Raw genomic sequence first — 25707 nt, forward strand, 5'->3', positions numbered from 1 at the left:
CAAACTCAACACCCAAAGAACAACTAATCCAATCAAGAAATGGGCAGAAGACATGAACAGACATTTCTCCAGAGAAGACATCCAAATGGCCAACAGACACATGAGAAAGTGCTCAACATCACTCGGCATCAGGGAAATCCAAATCAAAACCTCAGTGAGATACCACCTCACACCAGTCAGAATGGCTAAAATTAACAAGTCAGGAGAGAAAGGGGAACCCTCCTACACTGTTGGTGGGAATGCAAGCTGGTGCAACCACTCTGGAAAGCAGTATGGAGGTTCCTCAAAAAGTTGAAAATAGAGCTACCATATGATTCAGCAATTGCACTACTGGGTATTTACCCCAAAGATAGAAACGTAGTGATCCGAAGAGGCACATGCACCCCAATGTTTATAGCAGCAGTGTCCACAGTAGCCAAACTATGGAAAGAGCCTAGATGTCCATCAACAGATAAATGGTAAAGAAGATGTGATATAGTGGAATATTATGCAGCCATCAAAAAAGAAATCTTGCCATTTGCAATGATGTGGGTGGAACTAGAGGGTATTATGCTGAGCTAAATAAGTCAATCAGAGAAAGACAAGTATCATATGATCTCACTGATATGAGGAATTTGAGAAACAAGACAGAGGATCATAGGGGAAGGGAGGGAAATATGAAACAAGATGAAACCAGAGAGAGACAAACCATAAGAGACTCTTAATCTCAGGAAACAAACTGAGGGTTGATGGAGTGGAGGGGGGTGGGAAGGATGGGGTGGCTGGGTGATGGGCATTGGGGAGGGTATGTGCTATGGTGAGTGCTGTGAATTGTGCAAGACTGATGAATCTACAGACCTGTACCCCTGAAACAAATAATACATTATATGTTAATAAAAAAATTAAAAAAAAAAAAAAGAAACCATGCAAGTGAGAATATAGGGGGGCAACACCTTTAGAATGCCGGGTGGGCAGGGAGTGAACCGTCAGCTTTGAATTCCATACCTAGTGAAAATATCTCTAGAAAATGAGGGCCAAGAAAAGCCTTTTTCAGACATACAGCAGCTGAAAGGAACCATCATTAGCTGGATTGCAACCATGAGAAATGTTAGAGGAGTCCCTTTACGTAGAAGGAAAATGATACTGGAAGGAAATATGTACCCACACGAAGGAAGGGCGCTGGAAGTCACAGCTATGTTGATGGCTGTATGCGTTCTTCCTTAAAGATGTCTTTAAAAGATCATTGATCATTTCAATGAAGATGATAACTCTGTAGGGTGGCACTTACAACCTATGTGAAAGTCAAGTGTATATGATGAGAGGATAAAGACTGGAAAGAGAGAAACAGAAGTATGCAGTTGTAAAGGTGTTGGACTGTATGTATGTGATGTGACTTCTAGAACGTGATGAGTTAGGCCCTAAAGCAACCACTGACAGTTCTGCTCGGAGACGTCAATACCCATTTCCATATGTAATAGAGCAAGTACAAGATCCTGGAACAAAACAGTCTACCAGTTTGACCGAATTGACATTTATATGACACTCCACCCAACAACAGAATACACATTCTTTTCGAGTGTAATGGAACATTTACCAAGATTGACCATATTCTGGGCCAGAAACAAGTTTTATAAATTGGAAGGGTTCGAGTATGTTCTCTGGCCCGTGTCAGCCCTCAGGTCAGTGATTCACTAGAAAGGTCAGAATTCAGAAAAGCTGTTCTACTCAGTTTCCGTTGATTACAACAAAAGGCTACAGATTACAATGTGTAAAGGGAAAAGGTGCTTAGGGTGGAGTCCCGGAGAGATCAGGCTCAAGCTATCAGTGGTCTTCCCTGAGTGGATTCACGTGGACAGCACTTAATTCTCCCCTGAATGTTGTGGGAACACTTAACAGAGTATTGCCAGTCAGGGAAGCCCACTCCAACCTTGGTGTTTTGGGTTTTTATTGGAGTTCTGTCATGTAGAAATGGAGCGCCCATGGAACCTAATTACTCAGTGTTTAGTACCTCCAGAGGTCAGACTGATACAGTGTGGCCCACAGCCTTCACCATAAATCACATTGTAAGTATAACCATCTGGTATGGCCTGAGGCCTCAGGTATACAAAGACACTTTTATGAGGTGTGATATTCCAGGGGCTTAGAGGGTATTCCCCAAGAGCTGCACAAGGGCCAGTCCTTACTTTGGAATGTGCAGAGTTTGAACATCCCAAGCCTGCTTAGCCTTTATCTGCACAGACCATAATGGAATTTTAGGAATCAATGATAGAAAGATCTTGGGAAAATCCCCAAGCATTTGACAACTAAATAATACATTTTTTTTAGTTTTTTTATTTCAGTTCAATTTAATTAACATATATTGTATTATGAGCTTCAGAGGTAGAATTCAGTGATTCATCAGTTGCCTACAATACCCAGTGCTCCTTACATCAGGTGCCCTCCTTAATGCTCATCACCCATTACCCCATCCCCCTACCCACCTCCCCATCCAGCAACCCTCAGTTTGTTCCCTATAGTTAAGAGTCTCTTACGGTTTGTCTCCCTCTCTTTTTTTTTGGTCTTATTTTATTTCTCCTTCCTTTCCCTTATGTTCATCTGTTTTGTTTCTTAAATTCCACACATGAGTGAGGTCATATGATAATTGTCTTTCTCTGACTTATTTTGCTTAGCATAATACTGTCTAGCTCCATCCACATCATTGCAAATGCCAAAATTTCATTCTTTTTGATGGCTGAGTAATATTCCTGTGTGTGTGTCTGTGTGTGTGTGTGTGTGTGTGTATGTGTGTGGATAAAGAAGATGTGGTATGCATACATACATATTTATCCATACCTCTGTCGGTGGACATCTGCACTCTTTCTGTATTTTGGCTATTGTGGACATTGCTGCCATGTGCCCCTTCTTTTCACTACATCTGTATCTTTGGGGTAAATACCCAGTAGTCCAATTTCTGGGTCGTAGGGTAGCTCTATGTTTAACTTTTTGAGGAACCTCCATACTGTTTTCCAGAGTGGCTTTACCAGTTTGCATTCCCACCTATGATGTAGGAGGGTTCCCCTTTCTCCGCATCCTCACCAACATCTTTTGTTTCCTGACTTGTTAATTTTAGCCATTCTGACTAGTGTGAAGTGGTATCTCATTGTGGTTTTGATTTGGATTTCCCTGATGCCAAGTGATGTTGAACATTTTTTTATGTGTCTGTTGGGCATTTGTGTCTTCTTTGCAGAAATGTCTGTTCATGTCTTCTGCCCATTTCTTGACTGGATTTTTTAAAAAAGATTTTATTTATTTATTTGAGAGAGAGGGAGCACAAGTGGGTGAAGGAGAAGCAGACTCCCCACTTAGCAGGGAGCCTGACATGGGGCTCAATCCCAGGACCCTGAGATCATGATCTGAGCTGAAGGCAGTCACTTAACCGACTGAGCCAACCAGGTGCCCCTTGATTTTTTTGTTTTTTGGGTGTTGAGTTTGATGAGTTCTTTATAGATCTTGGGTACTAGCCCTTTATCTGATAAGACATTTGCAAATATCTTCTCCCATTCCATAGGTTGCCTTTTAGTTTTATTGACTGTTTCCTTTGCTGTGCAAAAGCTTTTTATCTTGATGAAGTCCCAATAGTTCATTTTTGCTTTTGTTTCTTTTGCCTTTGGAGACGTGTCTAGCAAGAAGTTGCTGTGGCTGAGGTCAAAGAGATTGTTGTCTGTGTTCTCTCTAGGATTTTGATGGATTCCTGTTTTAGGTCTTTCATCCTGGATTTACATTTAGGTCTTTCATCCATTTTGAGTTTTTTTTTGTGTGTGGTGTAAGAAAGTGGTCCAGTTTCATTCTTCTGCATGTGGCTGTCCAATTTTCCCAACACCATTTGTTGAAGAGACTGTCTTTTTTCCATTGGATATTCTTTTCCTGCTTTGTTGAAGCTTAGTTGACCATAGAGTTGAGGGTCCATTTCTGGGTTCCATATTCTGTTCCGTTGATCTATGTGTCTGTTTTTGTGCCAGTACCATACTGTCTTGATGATTACAGCTTTGTAATACAGCTTGAAGTCCAGAATTGTGATGCCTCCAGCTTTGGTTTTCTTTTTCAAAATTCCTTTGGCTATTTGGGGTCATGAATGAAAGAAGAGAAAAAAAATCATAAATAATAATACATTTCTAGAGAAGAAATCAAAAGTTAAATTAGTATTGTGAACTGAATGAAAATAAAAATGACATATCAATATTTGTAGGATATTGCCAAAGCAGTACTTAGGGAGGAATTTATGACTAAATGCCTATATTAGGAAAGAAACAAGGTCTTAGATTTATACTTTAACATCCACCTTAAGAAATTAGAAAAGGAAGAGTAAATCAAATCCAGTGTATGCAGAAGAAAGGAAATAATGCAAATTAGAGCAGAAATAAATGAAATAGAAAACAGGAAAACAATGGAGAAAAATTGGTAAAACCAAAATCAATGAAATAAAAAAAATCTTTATTGAGAGTTTCAATAAAACTGATAAACCATTAACCAGACTGTTCAGGATAAAAAGAACACAAGTTGCCTAAATCAGGATGAGACGGGTGCCATCATTAGAAATTCTGTAGATATTAAAGGGATCAGGGAATATTATAAAAAACACTGTGTCAATAAACTTGACAACTCAGAAGAAATGGATAAAATACTTGAAAGATATAAACTATCAAAACTCACTTAAGAAGAAAGAGATAATCCGAACAGCCGTATATCAAAGACATTGAATTTATAGTTAAAGAGCTTCCCACAAAGAAAACTCTAGGTCCAGATGGCTTTCCTGGTAAATTCTACCCAAAACGTAAGAACAAAATAACAATTCCCCACCAACTCCTCCTGAAAATTGAAGAGGAGGGAATATTTCTCAAGTCATTTTATGAAGTTAGCATTTACACAAATACCAATACCGTTACAGGAAAACTACAGACAAATAGTTGATGAACTATTTGTTCATCACATAGATCAAAAACATTTTAAGCAAAAATTTAACAAATCAAATCTGACAATATAAAAAAGAATAACACATCATGGTCAGTGGGGTTTATCTCAGGAAAGAAAGTTTGTTTTACTATTTGAAAATCAGTCAATGTAATTCACCAGATTAAAAAACTAAAAGAGAAAAAGCTGCACAATTATCTCAGTGGACAAAGAAAAAGGATTTGAGAAAATCCAGCATGCGTTCTTGATATAAACTCATAGCCAAATGGGTGTAGAAGACCTCTTCCTTGACCTGATAAAGGGCATCTGTGAAACACTTAGAGTTAACATCAAACCTAATGGTGAAAGACTGAGTGCTTTCTTCCTAAACAGAAATGAGATAAGGATGTCTGCCCTCACCACTACATTCAACAGTCTGCTGGAGGTTCTTGTATAATAAGGCATAAGGTGATACATAGAAATAAAAGGCATCCGGATTAGAAAGGATGAAGCAAACCTGCCTGTATTTGCAAACAGTATGATTGTCTGTGTAGAAATTCTGAGGGAATCCACAAAAACGGTGGTAGAACTAATAGGTAAATTTAGCAAGGTTACAGAATTCAAGATCAGTATTCAGTAATCTATTGTATTTTTTTAAGGATTTTTTTATTTATTTTGGGGGGGGAGGGGCAGAAGGAGAGGGAAAGAGAATCTCCAGCAGACTCCCCGCTGAGCGAGGAGCCCAGCATGGGGCTTGATCCCATGCCCCCAAAATCATGAGCTAAGCCGAAATCAAGCGTTGGACACAACCTACTGAGCCACCCAGGTGCCCCCAAAATCTATAGCAATGAACAAAAGGAAATTAAAATTAAAACAATACCATTTACAACAGCACAGTAAATATGAAATACTTAAGGGTAAATCTGAGAAAAGGTTTGCAAGGCATGTACAGTGAAAACTACAAATCATTGTCAAGAGATGCTAAAGACTTACATAAATGAAGAAACACGTTGTGATCATGGGTCAGAAAACTCATATGATTAAGATGCCAGTTCTCCCCAAATTGATCTATAAATTCAACATAATTTCAATCAAAATCCCAGCCAACTTAAAAATATATATATTGACAGGCAGATTTTATATGGAAATGTAAAAGACTAAGATTAACCAAGAAAACTGATAAAAGAGAACACAATTGGAACACTAACACTACTTTCAAGATTTATAAAGGTATGGGAGTCAAGACAGGGTGATACCGGCATAAATATAGACAAATGGCTCATTGGCACAGCACAGACTGTCCAGGAAAGATTGTACCCATCTGATTTTTCACAAAAGTGCAAAGGCAAATCTTTGATAAGTGGTACCAGCATACTTGGCTATTTATCTGTAAAGAAGTAAACGTCAGTCTCTACCTTGCAACATGTACAAAGATTATCTTCAAGTGGATCATAGACCTAGATGTAAAACCTAACCCTATAAAAGTTTTACAAGAACATATAAGGAAAAAAAAAACCTTTGTAGCCTCAGGCTGGGCAAAGATTTCTTAGATACGAAGCCCAAAGCACAATTTAGAGGAGAAAATATTGATAAATTTGATTTCATCAAAATTCAAGATTTCTAATCTTCAAAAGACCTGTTAAGAGAATGACAAAACTTCATAGCTGAAAGAAAATATTAGCAAATCACATATCTGATAGAAAACTTGTATTCACAATACATAAAGAACTCTCAAAACTCAGTAATAAGAAAACAAACAACCCAATAAAAATGGATAAAAGATTTTACTAGACATTTCACCAAAAAAGATACATGGATAACAAATAAGCACATGAAAGGATGGTCAGTATCATTAGTCATTATGGAAACGCCCATCAAAACCATGAGATAAGCACTTCACACCCATTAGGATGGCTATGATAAAACAGACAGCAATGAGTGTTGGGCAGCATGTGGAGAAACTGGAACCCCCGCCCCCCCGCCCCTGCACTGTAATTTGCTGGTGGGAATAGTGAGATGGTATTGCCACGTTGGAAAACAGCTTGGTATTTCTTAAATAGTTAAAAATAAATGTATTATCTGACCCAATAATTCCACTTCTAAGTATATACCGATTAAAAGAGAATTAAAAACATATATCCACACAAAAAATCACGCATGTTCATGGCAGCATTATTAATAGTGGCCAAAAAGTGGCAACAATCCAAACGTCCATTAGTGGCAAATGGGGAGATAAAATGCAGTCTATCCATACAGGAATCCAAAGAAATGGAGTATTGCTATAATTTGGATGCACATTGAAAACATTGTGCTAAGTGAAAGAAGCTAGACACAAAAGGCCACATATTCTATGATTCTGTGTTTATGAAATGTCCAGAGAAGGTAAATCTATGGAAATAGAAAGCAAATTAGTGGTTGCGAACCAGGGGGTGGGAATAGGGATTGACTTCTTTGGGGGCAGAAAGGATCATTTGGGAATGATGGAAATGTTCTCCAACTGCACCGTGTTGATGGTTACACAGCTCTGGGTTTATTAAAAGTTGTGAGGGGTGTGCTCAGAGCAGGGGGCCTGAAGAAATGGCCCCTCTGTTTACAACACACCCAAAAGGAATCTGGGTTCATTGTGACAAGGGGCACAAAACTTGTGGCCTTCCTATGTACAAATACCCTACATGTGTCACAAAATAAAAATAAAATCGAGGTTGTTGAATTGTACTTAAACTAGTGAATTGTGTGGCATATAAATTATCCCTCAATAGAGCTATTTAAAATAAAATGGTGGGGGCGCCTGGGTGGCTCAGTCATTAAGCGTCTGCCTTCCGCTCAGGTCATGAACCCAGGGTCCTAGGATTGAGCCCTGCATCGGGCTCCCTGCTCCGTGGGAAGCCTGCTTCTCCCTCTCCCACTCCCCCTCTTGTGTTCCCTCCCTCGCTGTGTCTCTCTCTGTCAAATAAATAAATAAAATCTTTAAAAATAAATAAAAAATAAAAATAAAATGGCGTATAGTAATCAGGACAGCATAATATTGGGGAAAGAATAGACAAAGAAATGAATGGAACAGAACAGAGAGGCCAGGAATATACCCATTCAACTATAGTCAACTGATTTTTGACAAAGGTGCAAAGGCAATTCAGTGGGGGAAAAGATAATTTCTCCAACAAATGGTGCTGGGCACAACTGGATATCCGTATCCAAAAGACAAAAATCTAGACACAAACCTTAGACCTTTCACAAATGTTAACTCAGAATGGATTGTAGCCCTAAGTGTAAAATGCAAAATTATAAAACTTCTAGAAGATAACACAGAAGAAAATCTAGGTGACCTTGGGTTTGGCAGTGGGGTTTTATATACCACACCAAGATCATTGTCCATGAAAGAAAAAAATGATAGTGTAGACTGTATTAAAACCAAAAACTCTCATTCTGTGAAAGACACTGTTCAGAGAATGAAAAGGCAAGTCATAGGCTGGAAGGAAATATTTGCAAATATCTGATAAATGACTTGTATCCAAAATATACAAAGAACTCTTAATCAGCAGTAAGAAAACAAACAACCCAATTGAAAAAAAGGGCCAAAGATCTGACCAGATGCTTCACCAAAGAAAATATACTAATGGAAAATAATCACCAGAAAAGATGCTCAGCATCATATGTCTTTAGAGAACTACAAATTACAACAACAAGGAGACAGTACTATACACCTATTAGAATGACTAAAATTGGGGCGCCTGGGTGGCTCAGCTGGTTAAGTGTCTGCCTTTGGCTCAGGTCATGATCTCGGGGTCTCCTGGGATCAAGCCCCACATCGGGCTTCCTGCTTCGCAGGGAGTCTGCTTCTCCCTCTTCCTCTGCCCCTCTCCCCCTCCCCGCCTCGTGCTCTATCTCTCACTCATGCTGTACCTCAAATAAATAAATAAAATCTTAAAAAAAAAAGAATGACTAAAATCCAAAAAACTGATAACACCAAATGCTGACAAGGATGCTGAGCAACAGTAAGTCTCATTCATTGCTGGTGAGAATGCAAAATGGTGCAGCCACTCTGGAAGACAGTTTGGCAGTTTCTTACAAAGCTAAATAGAATATTGTTTCAAAGCATATTTATTTAGCTGTTTCTTACAGAGTCTCACTCCTGGTATTTACACATTTGAATTGAAGACTATGCTCACACAGTAACCTGCAGGTGAATGTTTATAGCCGCTTTCTTCATAATTGCCACAACTTGGAATCAACCAAGTTGCCTTTCAATGGATTAATGAATAAATGGAATATTATGTAGGGACGGAAAGAAGTGATCAGGCCACAAAAAGACTGGAGGGACCTTAAATGCTAAGTGAAAGGAGTGAAAGAAGCCAGTCTAAAAAGGCTGCATACTGCATGATTGCAACTGTGTGGCATTCTGGACAAGTTAAGACCATAAAGACAGTGAAGAGATGAGTGGTGGCCAGGGGTGCAGGAGGAGCGGGGTAGGGATGAATAGGTGGGGCATGAGACATTTTTAGGGCAGTGAATTTCTCTGTCTGGTGCTGTAATGGTGGATGCATGACATTATGGATTTGTTAAAACTACAGAACACCATGAACCCTAATGTGGTTTAACTATGGACTGTAGTTAATAAAAAATAAGATTAAATAAATACAAAAAAAGCATCATGATGCAACACTGCAAAAATGTTTTGCTTTGTTATATGCCAATTTTACCTCCATAACAGGTAAATTTGTTAAAAAAATAATAAAATCTTTGAGCCATACCTTCTGTGACAGACCAGTAACCTCTGAGCTCCCAGGCACACGGTCTGCAATTGTTGGCTCCTTGTGAATAGAAGTGGTTTCTCTTCCTTCCCGTTCTGTAGAACCATTTCTCATGGCTTTTTACAGCCTGGAGGGATAATCGCTGTTTGATGAGAGCAGCTTGGAAGAAGCCATTCTGGAAATGATGACGCATGAAACTCTGGGTCATTTGCTGATGCTTAGTGTGTCTGGGGCCCTGTCCCGAGTGGCGTTTGCTCTGAAAGTCAGCAACTAAGTGGATGGGTGTTTGGCAGGCTGGACACCTGAGTTCTGAGTCCTGTTGTGTCGTTAACTGGCTGCCAGGTTTGGGGGCAAATCACTTACTTTACCGTGGCCCATCTCAGCTTCTTTGTACAATGAGTGGGTTTTCTGGGGGAATTTCTCTGGCTTCTTCCAGTTCCAGACCCCATTTCTGTCAATATCAAACCCTCTCCCACACTTTTGCCTGGAGTGGAATGTGTGTCTTGTGTGTATACATGTGCCCCAGGGCACTTGGCACAGCAGAGGCCCTCTCGTGTGGGGCTCCAGACGCCATCCCCGCAGTGTGCCCTCTCTCCGCCCCAGGTTGTGGGTAGAGACCTGGGGCCTGGGCCTGGCTTGCTCCGGGCTAGTGGCCCAGGGCAGGCCCAGAGGTTGGTGGCAGCCAGGCACCAGCCGCCCCTCCCAGCGCTGTTGTTCTTTCAGCTCTTTGTGCTTTCCTACATCCCAACCCTGCATTCTCTCTTGGCAAAGAGGATCTCCTCCATCTCCAAAGAAATGCCCACAAAGCAGTTCTGGTATTTTCTTAGCCCGCAACTGAGTCGTGGTCTGTAGTGCTATTGTGATTCCAAAACTCTAAGCCTCCAAGTTAGAAGATTTTCCTAGTAACTGAGACCCCAAAAGCATTTAACTTTTTTTTTTTTTTATGTTGAATTAGTTAAGTGGACATTTTGGGATAGAAGATATCTTCAGCTAGTATTATTCCGGTGAGCCTAGCTTTGCTTACTTTGAGGATCTTGGGACATAGTTGACTAAGAAGCTCCGTGAGGTCTGAATGGGGTCATGGTGAAGTACCTGATCAGATTCTCAACCTGGATATCAAGGTCAAATGTCCTTAATGGGGGAGGGTAAAGGGCAAGAGAATCTGCTTCTTTTGACAATTTGTGATATCCTGGGACCGTCTTCAATATTGAAAAATTAAGCTCCATGAAAAACAACTCAGCCAGGTTTTGTATGTTTGATTTTTTTAGGACTTTGTTTAGAGAAGCTGCCTGTTTCCTCTTCTACCAGTAACCTCCACGTGGACCGGGAACAGGATGTTATCACCTGTTACGAGAAAGCAGGGGACATTGCGCTCCTGTACCTCCAAGAGATAGAAAGGGTAAGTGAGTACCATGTGTTTCTTCCAGTTGATAATTTTTAAAAATTTCAAATCAGACTGTAGAGAACTGTGGTCAGCCTCTGGAAAACCTTCAACATCTGCCTCTGGGTGCAAAGCTTTACTTCTATTCTTCAGTGCAAAGGAGATGGTGGTGATTGCGGCACCTTGTGAAGAGTGTTTGGGAAGCATTTTCACATCCTCAGAGCAGAAATGACAGTGTGCCCCGAAGCTGGTTAGTCATTCATGTTCTCCTACGCACAATGGGGTGAGCTGCATTTGTACTTGCATGGATGAGATGCCAACAGAATGTACATCTGGGGCTTGGGAGACTTTACCTCAGTCATTATGCAGAAGGTCTGCTGGGGACTCCCAGCTGACCTTTGTGGAGCGGGTGTGCATCCCCTGAGACCATCTGGGATGGCTTACTCCCAGCAGTCAGTGGTGGCCTGTGGTGGGTAATGAAACCAGCAGCTGACAAGCGGGGGGGCCCCAAGCAGAGCCAGAGGGAGCAGGAGGCCCTGAACTCACACCCTCAGGCAGAGGAGGTTGGAGGCTCGTCTGTTCTGAACTTGTCTCTTCAGAAGGATCACTGCTCTTTACTGTTCCTTCATCTCGGCCTCAATTTTACCATCTGTGAAAAGAGCAGAATAGTTTCTACTCCGTGGAGTTCTGGTGGGGATTATAAAAGATCATGTAAATAAAGGGACTTAGCTCAGATGCAGAAACATTGGATTCTTGGTAAATGTCACTTATTTTTTTACTAATAACAACGGGTTCTGACCATCTCTGCTCCTAGCAGAGTTTCCTGGCATTCTCACCAAGGCCCGACACTGAGATTTCCCCCCCTTTACACCCAGACACATGTCCTGTGAGATTATTTAAAATGATGAGAAATCCTGTGAGACTTTGAAAATGACCCAAGTCTTGTTTCCCATCAGTTTGGGGGGTTCTCTGTTTCCCTAAGGATCAGAATGGTTAGCTTTGTTCTGTTGTCAGTGTATAGACTGAAGTCATTTTTTTCCGCAAGTCTTCTCATAGTGGGTTGGTATGTGTGACGAGGATCAGAATTGCTCTATAAGGGGCGGGCAGCGCAGGTGAGAGCCACAGAGAGGAGTAGGGGAGAATGATGGGTCCAGCTTTGGACCTGGCCAACACCAGCATGGGTTCTAAATCACAGGTCATGATGTCTGGGAACTCAGGAAGATACTTGACCATCTTGCCAAAATGTCCTATCAGAAGGCTGTTATGAGAAAGGAATTTTTTGGTTATTCAGAGTTCTTGGTATGATCTTTAGAGAAATGATCATGCAGCCTGCTTTTAAAATCCACACGGTCTTCACTGTGTGCCTCCTTGATACCCAGTGCTTGGAAGTGGAGAAGTCGGCTTAGTGCAGCCAAGCTGTTCCTGTTGACCCCACAGCCCTTTTGCCACGTAGGGGCCCTTGCTTTGCACCTTACTCTCCCAACAGTTGTTGCAGCCCTGTCATCTCGGGGCTGCCTTCTCCTGGCGGAGAGGAGGTGCGTCTGTTACACGTGTCTTTAATGACCTGGGTATTGGCAGATCTGGATGTACTTCCTGTTGTGTTCGTATATAATCACCTGTTCACTGTTGGGTTCTCTGGCCAGACCATCAAGGAGACTTGTATAATCATAGGAATTTTTTTTTAAAGATTTATTTATTTATTTTGGAGAGAGAGAGAGAACATGAGCAGGACGGACAGAGGGAGAGGGAGAGAGAGAATCTCAAGCAGACTCCACGCTAAGCACAGAGCCCCATGTGCAGCTCTGTCTCACAACTCTGAGGTCATGACCTGAGTGGAAATCGGAAGTTGGATGCTTAACCGACTATGCCACCCAGGTGCCCCTTACCATAGGATTTTTTTTTTAAAGATTTTATTCATTTATTTGAGAGAGAGAGAGAATGAGAGAGAGAGAAAGCACATGAGATGGGGGGAGGGTCAGAGGGAGAAGCAGACTCCCCACCGAGCAGGGAGCCCGATGCGGGACTCGATCCAGGGACTCCAGGATCATGACCTGAGCTGAAGGCAGCTGCTCAACCAACTGAGCCACCCAGGCGCCCCCTTTTCATAGGATTTAAAAGAGATTTTTGGGTGTGGTTTTGGGGAGGCAGTGGTCAGAGGATGTCAGATTTGAAGATGAAATGGAGGCCCAGTCAAGGAGGACACGTAGAAGTTAGGACCAAAGCTAGGACTAGAAGTCTTCCGACACCTAGTTCAGGGCCCGCTCGTGTCATCATCCCAGGCCGCCGCACACAAGTGCACAAGTGTGTCATTTCCCACACCCTCACCTACAGAAAGTGCTCTATAAGAATTGGGCCAAGCAAGCCATAGCTCTTGGTAGCGTGGGGAAGCTGCCTCAGCCTTGGGTGCCTCGTAGGGGTCATAGATGATTTTCACATTTCTGGCTCCGATTTTCCAGCGTGAGTTTTCCTTTATGGGAAACCACTTCAGGCCTCCCCAGGTCCAGCAAGCGGGGATATTAGTGCTGGGAGAGACTGAATGAAACAAATAGCTGTTTTGACTGTAGTAAGAGCTCAAGAAGCCATTTGTTGATTGATGGGAAGCCTAAGGGAAAAATGACCTTCCCTAAGTGACTGCTGGGCTTGGTGGATGTTCAAGGTCTTCATGAGGCAAGATGGGATGCTATGCAGAAGATACCTGCTTGGCCTTTTTTTAAAATTTTGAACTTAAGATGACTTTTAAGGATTATGCTAAATTAAAAACAGAAATGTTAGGGAAATAGAATCTGAAAGAAGTAACAGACTGGCATAAGCCTAGGTATATAGTGCTTTGTTTTTCTGGGTAGGCAAGCCTTGTAAGTAGAAAATCCCACACACTCTGTTCCTCTGTTGGTTCTGCTGGGCACCAGCCATTGCTCAATGGTTTCCCTCCATTTCCCAGCCATTCCATGGTGAAGAAACTTCTGTTGGCCAGGACCTTTTGGCATTTTATTTATTAGTGTTGGTTCTTAACTTCATTCACTAGCAAGAAAAAATTGGGGAAGAATTTTTGAGGACAGATTGGAGTGTCATGGTCAATATTTTCTCATGACCTGAAGCCACTAAATCATGTTTCTGAGGCAGCCCTATTCTCTGAATAGTGGAGATGTTTGATGATAGATTTGTTTGCTACCTAAAGAGCAATAACTCTCCAGAAAGGGGCGACCTTGGCTGCCCCTCAAGGCAGCTAACTTAAGCCGTGAGAGGCAGCAGAGCACAGTGGTGAAGTGATGGCTGGTGTTGGGATCCTGGATTTGCCACCTTTTAGCTGTGGGACTTTGGGCAAGTTACTCAGTCTCTCTGTGCCACCTCAGGATCCTCATCTGTAAAATAGCAATAATGACTGCTCTAAGGCTATGGTGAGGATAGAGTGGCTTAACTCATGTACTTCCTGGTATGTGGTTAGCAACAGTTAAATGTTAGCTTTGTTGTCATGTTCTGTACCTGTATCACCTGGCCGTGCACTCTCTCCTCATCTTAGAAGATTTCAGATAGTTAGAGAAAAATCTGGAATATTATAAACATGCTGTTTCATTAAAAATGTTAAATAATTTTTAACAATATTTACAGAGTCATTTTTCTCAGGAGAACTTGGTCTTCCTTCTCTTGTGCAGAAGCTAATGGGACAGCATCTTGCCCCCCTGGAGTCTCGCTATCATATCTGGGTTCTGGACTTCTGGTTACCCCTGACTGTTCGACTTTGGTCCAGTCGTGTATTTCTGTGTGCTTTGGCGCTCCATTTTCATGGTGGGGCTGATACTGCCTGATTTGTCCAGGGCTAGAGAACCAGTGAGCCACCAGTGTTTTCCAGCTGCTACAGGAAATTTCCATGTGTTCTTGTCCCCCTCCCGCCACCCCTGTCCAAAGGTGGAGGCGGGGCCAAAGAAAATTTGAATACATGAAAGCAGGGCGATTAAGTATTTGTTTAGTGTTGTCCTTGTTATATTAGGGTTATAGAGCCATCTAATTTTCTCTGCTAGTTTGTTCTCTGAAGGGGAATAAAAGATACTTCTAAAATTGTGCATACACAGTGATTTAATCAACAAATTGAATTAGAACAGAGAGGATTAGAGGTGACAGAGGCCGTCCTTGATTTGTTTGTCTTCAGATGGTGGCATCATGCCAATGGTAAATAAAGTTACCTGCCCCACAGGGAGCTTCTTGTGGTGCCATGGTAGGGATAAAGATGACTTCACTTTTGAATATCATAATATGAGCCCTGCCTTTGGCAAATGAAATCATCCTGTCTCTGTCCTTTGCAGGCAGCAGCCAACCAGCTGGTTATGGCTTTCTTGAGCAGATGCCGTGCCAGGCTGGAACTTTACCTTCTGCCGACAGTTCACTTCTTCACACCCTATTTTAGAAAAGAAGTGAATGCTAAATTATGGGCTACCCATTGACTTTTGATGGGCAGTTTTTGGCCTAAAGTTTTGAGGAGAAACAACTGGTCCCTAAATACTCCGGACCCCACCTGGAATTCCTCTGTTCATCAGGGAGGATGGCGAGCAAGACCGGGCCCTGACCTTCTTTCCTCCTTGACGTAGGGGGACTTGCAGCCACAGAGCTGGATTAGATTAAGGTGCATCTTGAGTTCAAACGAGACGTCCCAGGAGAAGTGCTCAGGGCTGCTGATGGCGAAGGCAGGGTGTGACCCTGGGGGTCCATGTGGCCATGCTTTGGCCTTCAAAATGGGAGACAGTAAAGACAAAGATTCTTCCTTCCCGTCCCCTTTCCATCCCCTCCTTCTGCACTCGAGCCAAAGCAGCAGGGACCCGGTTCATAGCTTAATAAACTGCTTCCTTAAAGAAATGTCAGGACACCGACCAGCCGGTAAATGTGCTCTGACTCCGGGCGGGTCCTCTGACTGGGGTGGGAGGCCACGCACACTTAAAACTCAGAAAAGTCTGGAAACCAGAAAAGAACAGTAGCTTATTTTAATTGTCATATATTCTCAGTCTTTGCCCTCATAAGTTATATAGCATTAAAGAGTTTTGTATCTATTTTTTTTTCACTCAGCATTATGTCAACCCTTGAAAATGTTTTCATGGAGATATAATATTTCATCACGTGGATGGCCTCTATGATAGAATTAACTTATTATTGGGTCTGACCTGTTGTAAATCAGGCTGCGATGCCTGCCGTCTTCCTTAGCTCTGCCCTTGATTTCATTGTTTCCCAAGGGCAAATTCCCACAAGGGGAGAGATTTGGGGCATTCTCATTATCTACATATTGTGTCCATTTGCTTTCTACAAGTCATGCTACTGTCTTTGCCCTTTGGCACTGGAGGAGAATAGTGTTTGCTTTGCACTCTTGCCTGGAGTTGCTATTGTGTAAAAGTTATTTTGCTGGTTTGCTAGGCGACAGTGATTCCTTGCTTGCAGTTTTGGTTTGCCTTTCTTTGTCAGTCAGGGTGAAATGTTTTCCTTCTATTCGCTTACGGGTTATGTTTCATTTCTTTTTGAATTACAGCATTATCGAGATACAATTCACATACCATAGCATTCACCCATTTAAAGTATACAATTCAGTACTTTTTAATATATTTAGAGTTGTACAGCTATCACCAATATTTAATTCCAGAACATTTTTGTTGCCCCACAAAGAAACCCTGTATCCACTAGCACTCCCCATTTACCTCTGATCTCCCCCAGGCTGTGCAGATGTGTACGTTCTAGACATTTCATACAAATGAAACCGTACATCGTGTGGTCTTTTGACTGGCTTCTTCAGCACGTCCCAATGCTTCGTTTCTTTGTACTGACAAATAATATGCCATTTTATGGATATGCTACATTGGGTTTATCCATTCATCATTTATCATTTGGATTCCTTCCACTTTCTGGCTATACTTTCAGGGATCATTTCTATAGTTCGTCACTTTTTGGCTATTATAATAACGCGTCTACAAATGTTCATATACAAGATTCTGTATGGGCAGTGCTTTCAGTTTTCTTGGGTATATACCTAGTAGTGGAATTGCTGGGTCCTATGGTAACTTTATGTTATATTCCTTTCTTGTCTGTTTGTATTTTCTGTCCAGTTTTTGGATGAAGTCTTTTTCTGATTATTTGAATAAAGTCTATATCATAACTATGTTAACTCTTTAATCATATTTGCTCTGAATATTTTCTCAGTCAGTAAATTTCCATTTTTAAGTTGCTCATACATTTTAAATCTGTATATAGTTGAGACTAATTTTTTTTATTACATTTATTTCATTGTTTTAAAGCTGAAATATTGGAATAGACTCCCGCTAGGATTTAAAAATTTTTCAATCCTTTTCCATAGTTTCAAAAACAACTTTTAATTTCCAAATCTTCTTGGGATTCATTTTGTTGTGTGATATTAGATATGACTCTAAATGAATGTTTTTCTCAAATTTCACTGCCACTTTAAGATGATCTTCTCTCTTTTTCACATTTGCTGTCATATATTTTAAGTCATTCAATAAAATTTTAGATACAACAGTAATTTCTGGCTTTCCTATTTTGTTCTGCTAATCTTATATTGTACCAATATGACACTATTCAATAAGTACTTCTTTATGATGGGTTTCAACATCTGAAAGGATTAGTTAACTACGTATTACTTGTATTTTTCAGAATATCCCTTGTTCTTTTCTGATGATACTTCTAGATCAATTTTAGAATAAGTTTGTTGAGTTCTAGAAAAATCCTGTTGGGACTGGTTGGATTTTTATGAACCCGACACATAATTTGGAGAATTATATTTAGTCTTCACTCATCTGTGACCACAATATCTCTTTCCATTTTCTTAGACCTTTTGTTTCACAGATTTTAGTAGGTTTATTTTACTCCCAGATTTTTCTATTTGTATTGCTTTGTGAATAGGATCATTATTTTTTAAATTATATTTTCACATATAGCAAATGCTTTTAATTTTTTAAATCACTTACACAAACATTTGCTGAGTGCTTTTTTTTTTATTCAGAGAGAGAGAGTGAGAGCACAAGCAGGGTGAGGGTCAGAGATAGGGAGAGGCAGACTCCCTGCTGAGCAGGGAGCCCCATGTAGGGCTGGATCCCGGGACCCTGGGATCATGACCTGAGCTGAAGGCAGACCCTTAAACGACTGAGCCACCCAGGCTCCCCTATTGAGTGCTGTCTGCACAGTGTTTGACACCAGGAGCACTGGAATGAATAAGCCACAGAGCCTGTCCTCAGGAAACATATGCTCTAACGGGGACCCAGGTCCATAACCAGTGTGGGCAGTGCTTTGGTGGGGAACACTCAGAGGACTCTGCAAGCCCAGAGAAGTGTCTTGGTGGATCAGCCTGGTAGTTCAGGGATGGTTCCTGAAAGAGAGGACACCCGAGCTGAATTCTGAAGGCCGACAAGGGTGGCAACATAGGAATATTAGCCACAATACTGAATTCTATAAAAATAGAGTTGATTCTTTTCATTTTTCTAAGAATACGAATATATGGCAGAGGAATGATTTTTGTTGTTGTTCCTTCCTGTCTAATATTTTCCATTTTATCTCTCTCACACCCTATCTCCAGATTCTTTTTTCCTTTCTCCAGATTTTCTAAAACAATGTTAAAAAATAAAAGTGGTAGAAAAATGTCCTTATTTTGTTCCTACTTGAAGGTAACTCTTTAATATATCTCCATTAAGGATTATAATGCTTATATGCTCTTTAAGTTGCCACTTACAATTCATAACAATCATGTCAGGTACATATTATTATCCCCATTACACAGATGAGGACAGTGAAGGTCTGAGAGTTTGAAGGAATTGTCCTAAGTCCACAAGTGGTGAGGAGTATCAGAACCTGACGTTGAACCTGGGTCTTTTGACCTAAAGTCTTTGGCCTCTGTCCCCTTACTGTCATGCTTCCTTAGTCACTAGGTGTATGCTTTTGCCAAAGCAGGATACACTTGTTAAGGATGCTTGTTGGCAGTCCTCTTGCAGGGAAGTGTTTATCCTCAGAACAAGTGGTGGCTTCGACACTGCCAAACAATGCTCCTGCCCAGGCCCATGTGTTAGAGGCTCTTCGTGAAGAAGGGATGAAATCCAAGATGCTTAGACTTGAGGGTAAACTCTGAGCTGAGCTATTCTCTCTGCCTCTCCCCTTGTGTCTTTCCCATTCTTCCACTGTATAACCTAAAGCCTCATCCTGGCAGCTCTGACCTCTTGTCTTTTGGACTTTGTTCTGCAAGCAAAGGCAGAGTGATGGGACAAAGGGGAAGGAGCTGGACTGCAGAGTCAGGTGGACCTGAGTTTCAGCACCAACTCTAACACTTAGCTGTGCAGTTTGGGCAACTCACCCAGTGGAACAAAGCCTCGCTTCCTCCTTCAGTGAAGAGAAGATAGTAGTGTGTATCTCAGTGGCTTTTTGTGGGGGAATAAATGAGAGAGCCTCTGTGCCTACATAGTGCCTAGTGCATAGTAGGTTACTTTCTTATTGCTTTTTTTCCTGCATTTCTGATTGGTCTTGCAAATTCATTCATTCATTATGTACTTTATTCATTCATGATGTATACTGAATGCTTAACCCTGCACCAAACATTGCAGTAGACATTGAACATATTAGTAAATTAAATAGATGTGGCCCGGACTTTGTGGACGTTTCAGCACCACAGAGGGAGACAGCCAATAATCAAGGGGAAAAAAAAAAAAAAAAAGAAAACACTGGTAAATGCAATGAAGGAAGAGGACAGGCTACTGTGAGAGGGAATAATAGAGGCAGACCTATGTGATGTTGGGTGGCCAGAGAAGGCCCTTCCAACAAGGTGACAGATCAGGTTGACACCTGAAGGATGAGAAAGATCACAAGGGTAACATGACCCAGATTGTGTTATGGAAAGTTATTCAGACTGCTTGTGGAAAGTGGGAAGAAGAAAAAGAGCAAGAGATGACATGGAGACTCCATTTAGGAGACTGTTGTGGAAATCTCACAGGAAGTGATGGTAGCTTCCATGAAGGTAATGGTTGTAGAAATGGATAGAGGTACAGACATATTTGAGAAATAATTAGGGACATGGTAATAGATTAGAGTGTCAGGGTGTCAAACCTCACACCCCCCCACCCCCTCCCCAGTGTCTGATTTGGACAGCTGAGTGGATGTTATTTATTAAGATGGGATAACTAGAGAATTATGTTTTGGGGTGAACCTGAGCTTTTAGGAGCTTTAATCATGCTCAGAGTTTTCCTGGGGGTGGAAATTAGGTGGTTCTTGTCCCCAGAAGACATTCTAGGAGCTAGGAGGGAGATGCCCAGAAAGGGCCCCTTGAGGATAAGCCTCATCCCTGAGCTCTAGGTATATATAGACCCTGCCTCAGACCGAGGCTGGACCAGGAAAATCCAAGAATTTCTCTGTCCCACCACCAGCCATGTAACAAAACACAGCACCACGTAACAAGTAACGATAGACTACTGCTGGGAAAGGGGCATGACATGGAGAGAAATCCCCTCTGTAGCCCAAGCATACAGGGACTGCTGAAAATAGGTTAGAACAGAAACACTGAGAAAAACCCTCTGGCATCCCAGGTCCCAGAGTGAGCACAAGTTGGTAGCCTACTACTTGAGGAATTTGAAGTCTGTGGTGCATTGGAGGTAATTATAGAAACAACAAAACCCAGCCCAACTTCAACCACTGACTAGATTGACTCAGTCCCCCACATCTGTTGCCCATTTTCAGGTATAAATATTATTTACCTCAGTCTGTTTCTCTACACACGATCTTCAATGTTGAATTTAAAAATACGAGATGTACACAAATGCACATACAAATAGGAATAAGCAAACTCTTGTGAAGAGCAATAAACAAAACCAAACCCAGAAGTGACCCAGGTGTTGGAGCTATCAGACAGGAGCTTAAAAATATCAATGAATAATATGTTAGAGGATATTGTGGAAAAAGTATACAACATACATAAAGAGACGGGAATTTCAGCAGATAGATAGAAACTATAAAAAGGTAAAATTGAAATGCGAGAAATAATAAAACATGATATAAGAGATGAAGAGGTTTTTTTTTAAAGATTTTATTTTGGGGGCACCTGGGTGGCTCGGTCAGTTAAGCGTCCCACTCCTGGTTTTGGCTCAGGTCATGTTCTCATGGGTCGTGGGATTAATCCCCATGTTGATGGGTCGTGGGATTAATCCCCATGTTGGGCTGCATGCTCAGCGGGGAGTCTGCTTGAAGATTCTCTTCTTCTGCCCCTTCCTCCACTCACATGCGTGTGCTCTCTCTCTGTCTCGAAAATAAATAAATAAATCTTTTTTAAAAAGGGTTTTATTTTTAAGTAATCTCTACCCCCCAACATGGGACTCAAACTTACAACCCCAAGATCAAGAGTCACGTGCTCTCCAGGTGCCCCAAGTTGAATCAATTTTTTGATGGCTTATTAGAATACTGGGCACGGGTAAAAAAATATCTTTCAGTTGAAGATAGGTTAATAGAGATGATTCAAATAGAAATACAAAAAGAAAAAAAAAGTGGGGAAAAGCCAAATCAGAACATCCAAGAAATACAGAAAAAATACGTATTTGGTGTCCCAAAAGGAGAAGAGAGAGAAACTGAAACAGAAGAAATGTTTGAAGAGAAAAAATGGCTGAGAGTTTTTCAAAATTACCGAAACACAACAAACCACATATCCAAGAATCTCAGAGGACCCCAAGCAGGATAAACAGAAACATACACTTAGACATATTGCAGTTAAACTATTGAATATCAAAGACAGAATCTTGAAGGAAGCCAGAGAAAAAGAAACTTTAAATACAGAAGAATAAAACTAATAGTTACAACAGATTTGTCATTAGAAACTATGCAAGTTAGAAGACATCAGAGAGGGGCGCCTGGGTGGCTCAGTGTTAAGCGTCTGCCTTCGGCTCAGGTCATGATCCCAGGGTCCTGGGATCAAGCCCTGCATCAGGCTCCCAGCTCCATGGGAAGCCTGCTTCTCCTTCTCCCACTCCCCCTGCTTGTGTTCCCTCTCTCGCTGTATCTCTCTCTGTCAAATAAATAAATAAAATCTTTAATAAAAAAAAAAAAAGAAGGGCGCCTGGGTGGCTCAGTTGGTTAAGCGACTGCCTTCAGCTCAGGTCATGATCCTGGAGTCCCGGGATCGAGTCCCGCATGGGGCTCCTTGCTCAGCAGGGAGTCTGCTTCTCCCTCTGACCCTCTTCCCTCTCGTGCTCTCTGTCTCTCATTCTCTCTCTCTCAAATAAATAAATAAAATCTTTAAAAAAAAAAAAAGAAGAAGACATCAAAGAGATGCCTTTAAAGTACTGGATGAAAAATTTCAAAACACCTTTGAAGAAAGAAGACAAAGACTTTGTATTTTATAGGACAAACAAAAGTTAAAAGAATGCAACAGACCTGCATAACAAGAAATGTTAAAGAAGTTTAAGCAGAAGAAAATAAAGATACATACAGTGAAATGAAGATCGTCATAAATGGTGACAATGAGCATACATATAAAAGACTTTTTTCTATTTTTGATTTTTAAAAAATATAATTGACCACCTAAACCAACAATAACATTGTATTGTGGGATATATAACATAGGAGTAAGATGCAAGACAACCGTAGCACAGAAGATGGGGGAAGAAATGTAAGCATACTGTTATAAAGTGTTTATACTATATACGAATTGGTGTATTTTGTTTGAACATAGACTGTGATAAGCCAAAGAGCTACACTGTATACCGTTTGGCAGCCAAGAGGCGGGGAGGGTGGCGGGGCGGGGCATGGGTGGATGGACAGATAGACAAACATAATTAACCACTCATTAGTGGAAATGAAATGGAATCTTCAATCCAAAAGAGCAGAATGAGAGAAAAAAGGAACAAAGAACAGATGGGAAAATAAAAAACAACAAGCAAGATGATTCCAGTCATGCCAATAGTTATATTAAATGTAAATGGTCTGAACAATTAAAAGGAAGAGATTTTCAGATTGGATAAAAATGCAAGGCCTAATATATGCTATCTCTAAGAAAGCCATTTAAAATTAATATATAGGTAGGCAAAAAGTAAAATTATATACCATGTAAACAATAATCAAAACAAAGCTAGGGTGACTATTACATCAGAGAGTAGAATTTAGAATAAGGAATGTTTATAGGTGATAAAGGGAGATGTTACGTAACAAAGGGGTCGATTAATCAACAAGACATTGTAATTCTAAAAGTGTATGTAGCTAATAATAGAGCTTCTAATTGTCTAAAACAAAATATATAGAAGAATTTGTAACATTAAATATATATTAGAAAGGAAAAAAAATTCAAATCAGTGGTCTAAATTTCCAATTCAAGAAACTAGAAAAAGAACAAATTAAAGCCAAAGCAAGCAAAAGGGAGGAATAATAAAGATCAGAACAAAAATCAATGAAATAGAAAAGAGATAAACAGAGAAAATCAGTGAAACTAAAATGGATTCTTTTAAAAGATCCATAAAATTTGTAAACTATTAACAAGGTTGAACAAGAATAAAAGAGAGAAGAAACAAATTACCAAGACCCAAGAAGAGGAGGCAGTACGATAGATTCATAAACGTTAAAAGGCTGCAAGGGAAGGGGCACCTGGCTGGCTCAGTCAGTGGAGCATGTGACTCTTGATCTTGGGGTTGTGAGTTTGAGCCCCATGTTGGGTGTAGAGATTACTTAAAAAATAAGGTGGTAAGGGAAAATTATGACCAACTTTATGCCGGTAAATGTGATCACTTAAAAAAAAAAAAAAAGATTCCCTGAAAGACACAAACTACTGAAGTTCACTCAAGAAGAAGGAGATAACCCAAATATTCTTGTGTCTAGTAAAGAAATTGAATTTGTAGTTAAAAACCTTCCCAGAAAGAAAACTACAGGTCAAGTTGACTTTATTGGTGAATTCTACCAAACATTAAAGGAAGAAATGATAGCAATACTATAAAAACTTCCAGAATACAAAAGAGGAGGAAAACATTCCCTAACTCATTTTATGAGACTAATATCTCTTATGAATATAGATGCAAATATCCACAACAAAATACCAGCAAACTGAGTCCAACAACATATAGAAAGGATTATATACCATGACTGAGCAAGATTCATTTCAGGAATGCAAGTTGACTCAACATGTGAAAATCAATTAATGTAATATATCGGTAGAATAAAAGACAAAATCCACATGATAATGGTAATTTCACGAGCTGTAGAGAAAGCATTTGACAAAACCCAACACTGTTTTGTGATAGGAATAGAAGTTCACACCTCCAACCTGATAGAAGGCACATATGAAAAACCCACATCTAAAATATATATAATGGTGAAAGACTGAATTTCCCCCCCTAAGATCAGGATTAAGCCAAGGATGTCTGCTCTCACTACTTCTATTCAGTATTGTAGTAGAAGTTCTAGCAATACAATTAGGCAAGATAAAGAAATAAAAGCCATCTAGGTGGAAAAGGGAGAAGTAAGACTATCTCAGTTTGCAGATGACATGATCTTGTATACAGAAGATCCTAAGGAATTCACACATACAGACCCTATTTTAACTAGTAAGTGATTTCAGCAAGGTTATAGAATATAAGGTCAATATAAAAACTGCACTTTTATTTCTCTACACTAACAATCTGAGAATGAAATTATGAAAACAATTCCATTTATAATAGCATGAAAAGATGAAAATATACCTCTCCGATATGAGGAATTCTTAATCTCAGGAAGCAAACTGAGGGTTGCTGGAGTGGTGGGGGGTGGGAGGGATGGGGTGGCTGGGTGATGGACACTGGGGAGGGTATGTGCTATGGTGAGCGCTGTGAATTGTGTAAGACTGTTGAATCACAGACCTGTACCTCTGAAACAAATAATATATGTTAAAAAAAAAGATGAAAATACATGGGAATAATAGAAAGAGGTATAAATCTTAAACCCTGAAAACTACAAATCACCGTTGAAAGAAATTAAAGAAAACCTAAATAAATGGGAAGACATCCTACTTTTATGGAGCAAAAGACTTAATTTGTTAAGATACATCTGTATCTATATACTCTCTCCATGGGCACATGCATACATACATATAATAAATATAAGATCTGTTTTTAACTTTAGGACAAGTGCCCAGACCTTTAATGACTATGTGTAAAAAACCACATTTTTTTCTGAAGTTGAGTAATTACTTTGGTCACATTTTAGTTTCTCCTGTTAAATTTAATTAAAGTTAAACTAAATGTAACGGTTTACATTTAAAACTGGCATACATAACACAATCTCAGTTTTTGGAAAATGATTTTTATCTTTCTTTCCTTGATACGTATGTATAGGGATACCTGGGTTATTGTTCAATAAATGTTAACTGGTTGTTTCTGTGTGGTGGAATTTTGAGATGATTTTTTATTTTCTTTGTGTGCTGTACTGAATTGGTTTTGCTTTAAAGTAATCACAGCATTTTTAAAAATTAAAAGCTATGCTTGAAAGCCAATGAAGGCTAATATTTTAAAAGTTTAAGTGTTGGGCCTCCAAGTAGAGATATCAAGGAAGTAGTTGAATATATGAGTCTAGTGTTCGGAGGGCAGGTCTGCAGTAGAGAGGATAACTTTGGGAGTTGGCAACATAGAGATGATTTCTGAAGCTCAGAGGAAAGGGTGAGCTCACCCTCTTGTAAGAGGGACTTATAAGAGCCCGCGCTCTTTG

The 25707-nt window shown here is 40.4% G+C and overlaps 1 protein-coding gene and 1 non-coding gene across 6 annotated transcripts in view; both read left to right on the forward strand.

The window, feature by feature from the left end:
* The window catches only part of TTC7B (tetratricopeptide repeat domain 7B), a 249804-nt gene that overhangs the window by 53760 nt on the left and 170337 nt on the right, over positions 1–25707 (forward strand). For all 5 annotated transcript variants that reach the window (XM_035727914.1, XM_035727915.1, XM_035727917.1 and 2 more), the window contains exon 4: positions 10922–11052. In XM_035727914.1, coding sequence (XP_035583807.1) covers positions 10922–11052 — 131 coding nt within the window. The remainder of the gene's footprint in view (positions 1–10921; positions 11053–25707) is intronic.
* LOC113910804 lies at positions 7452–7581 on the forward strand. The gene has a single exon (XR_003516289.1). It is a non-coding gene; the product is annotated as a small nucleolar RNA SNORA11 (small nucleolar RNA).

The sequence above is a fragment of the Zalophus californianus genome, chromosome 6 (assembly GCF_009762305.2).
Source record: "Zalophus californianus isolate mZalCal1 chromosome 6, mZalCal1.pri.v2, whole genome shotgun sequence".
Lineage (NCBI taxonomy): Eukaryota > Metazoa > Chordata > Mammalia > Carnivora > Otariidae > Zalophus > Zalophus californianus.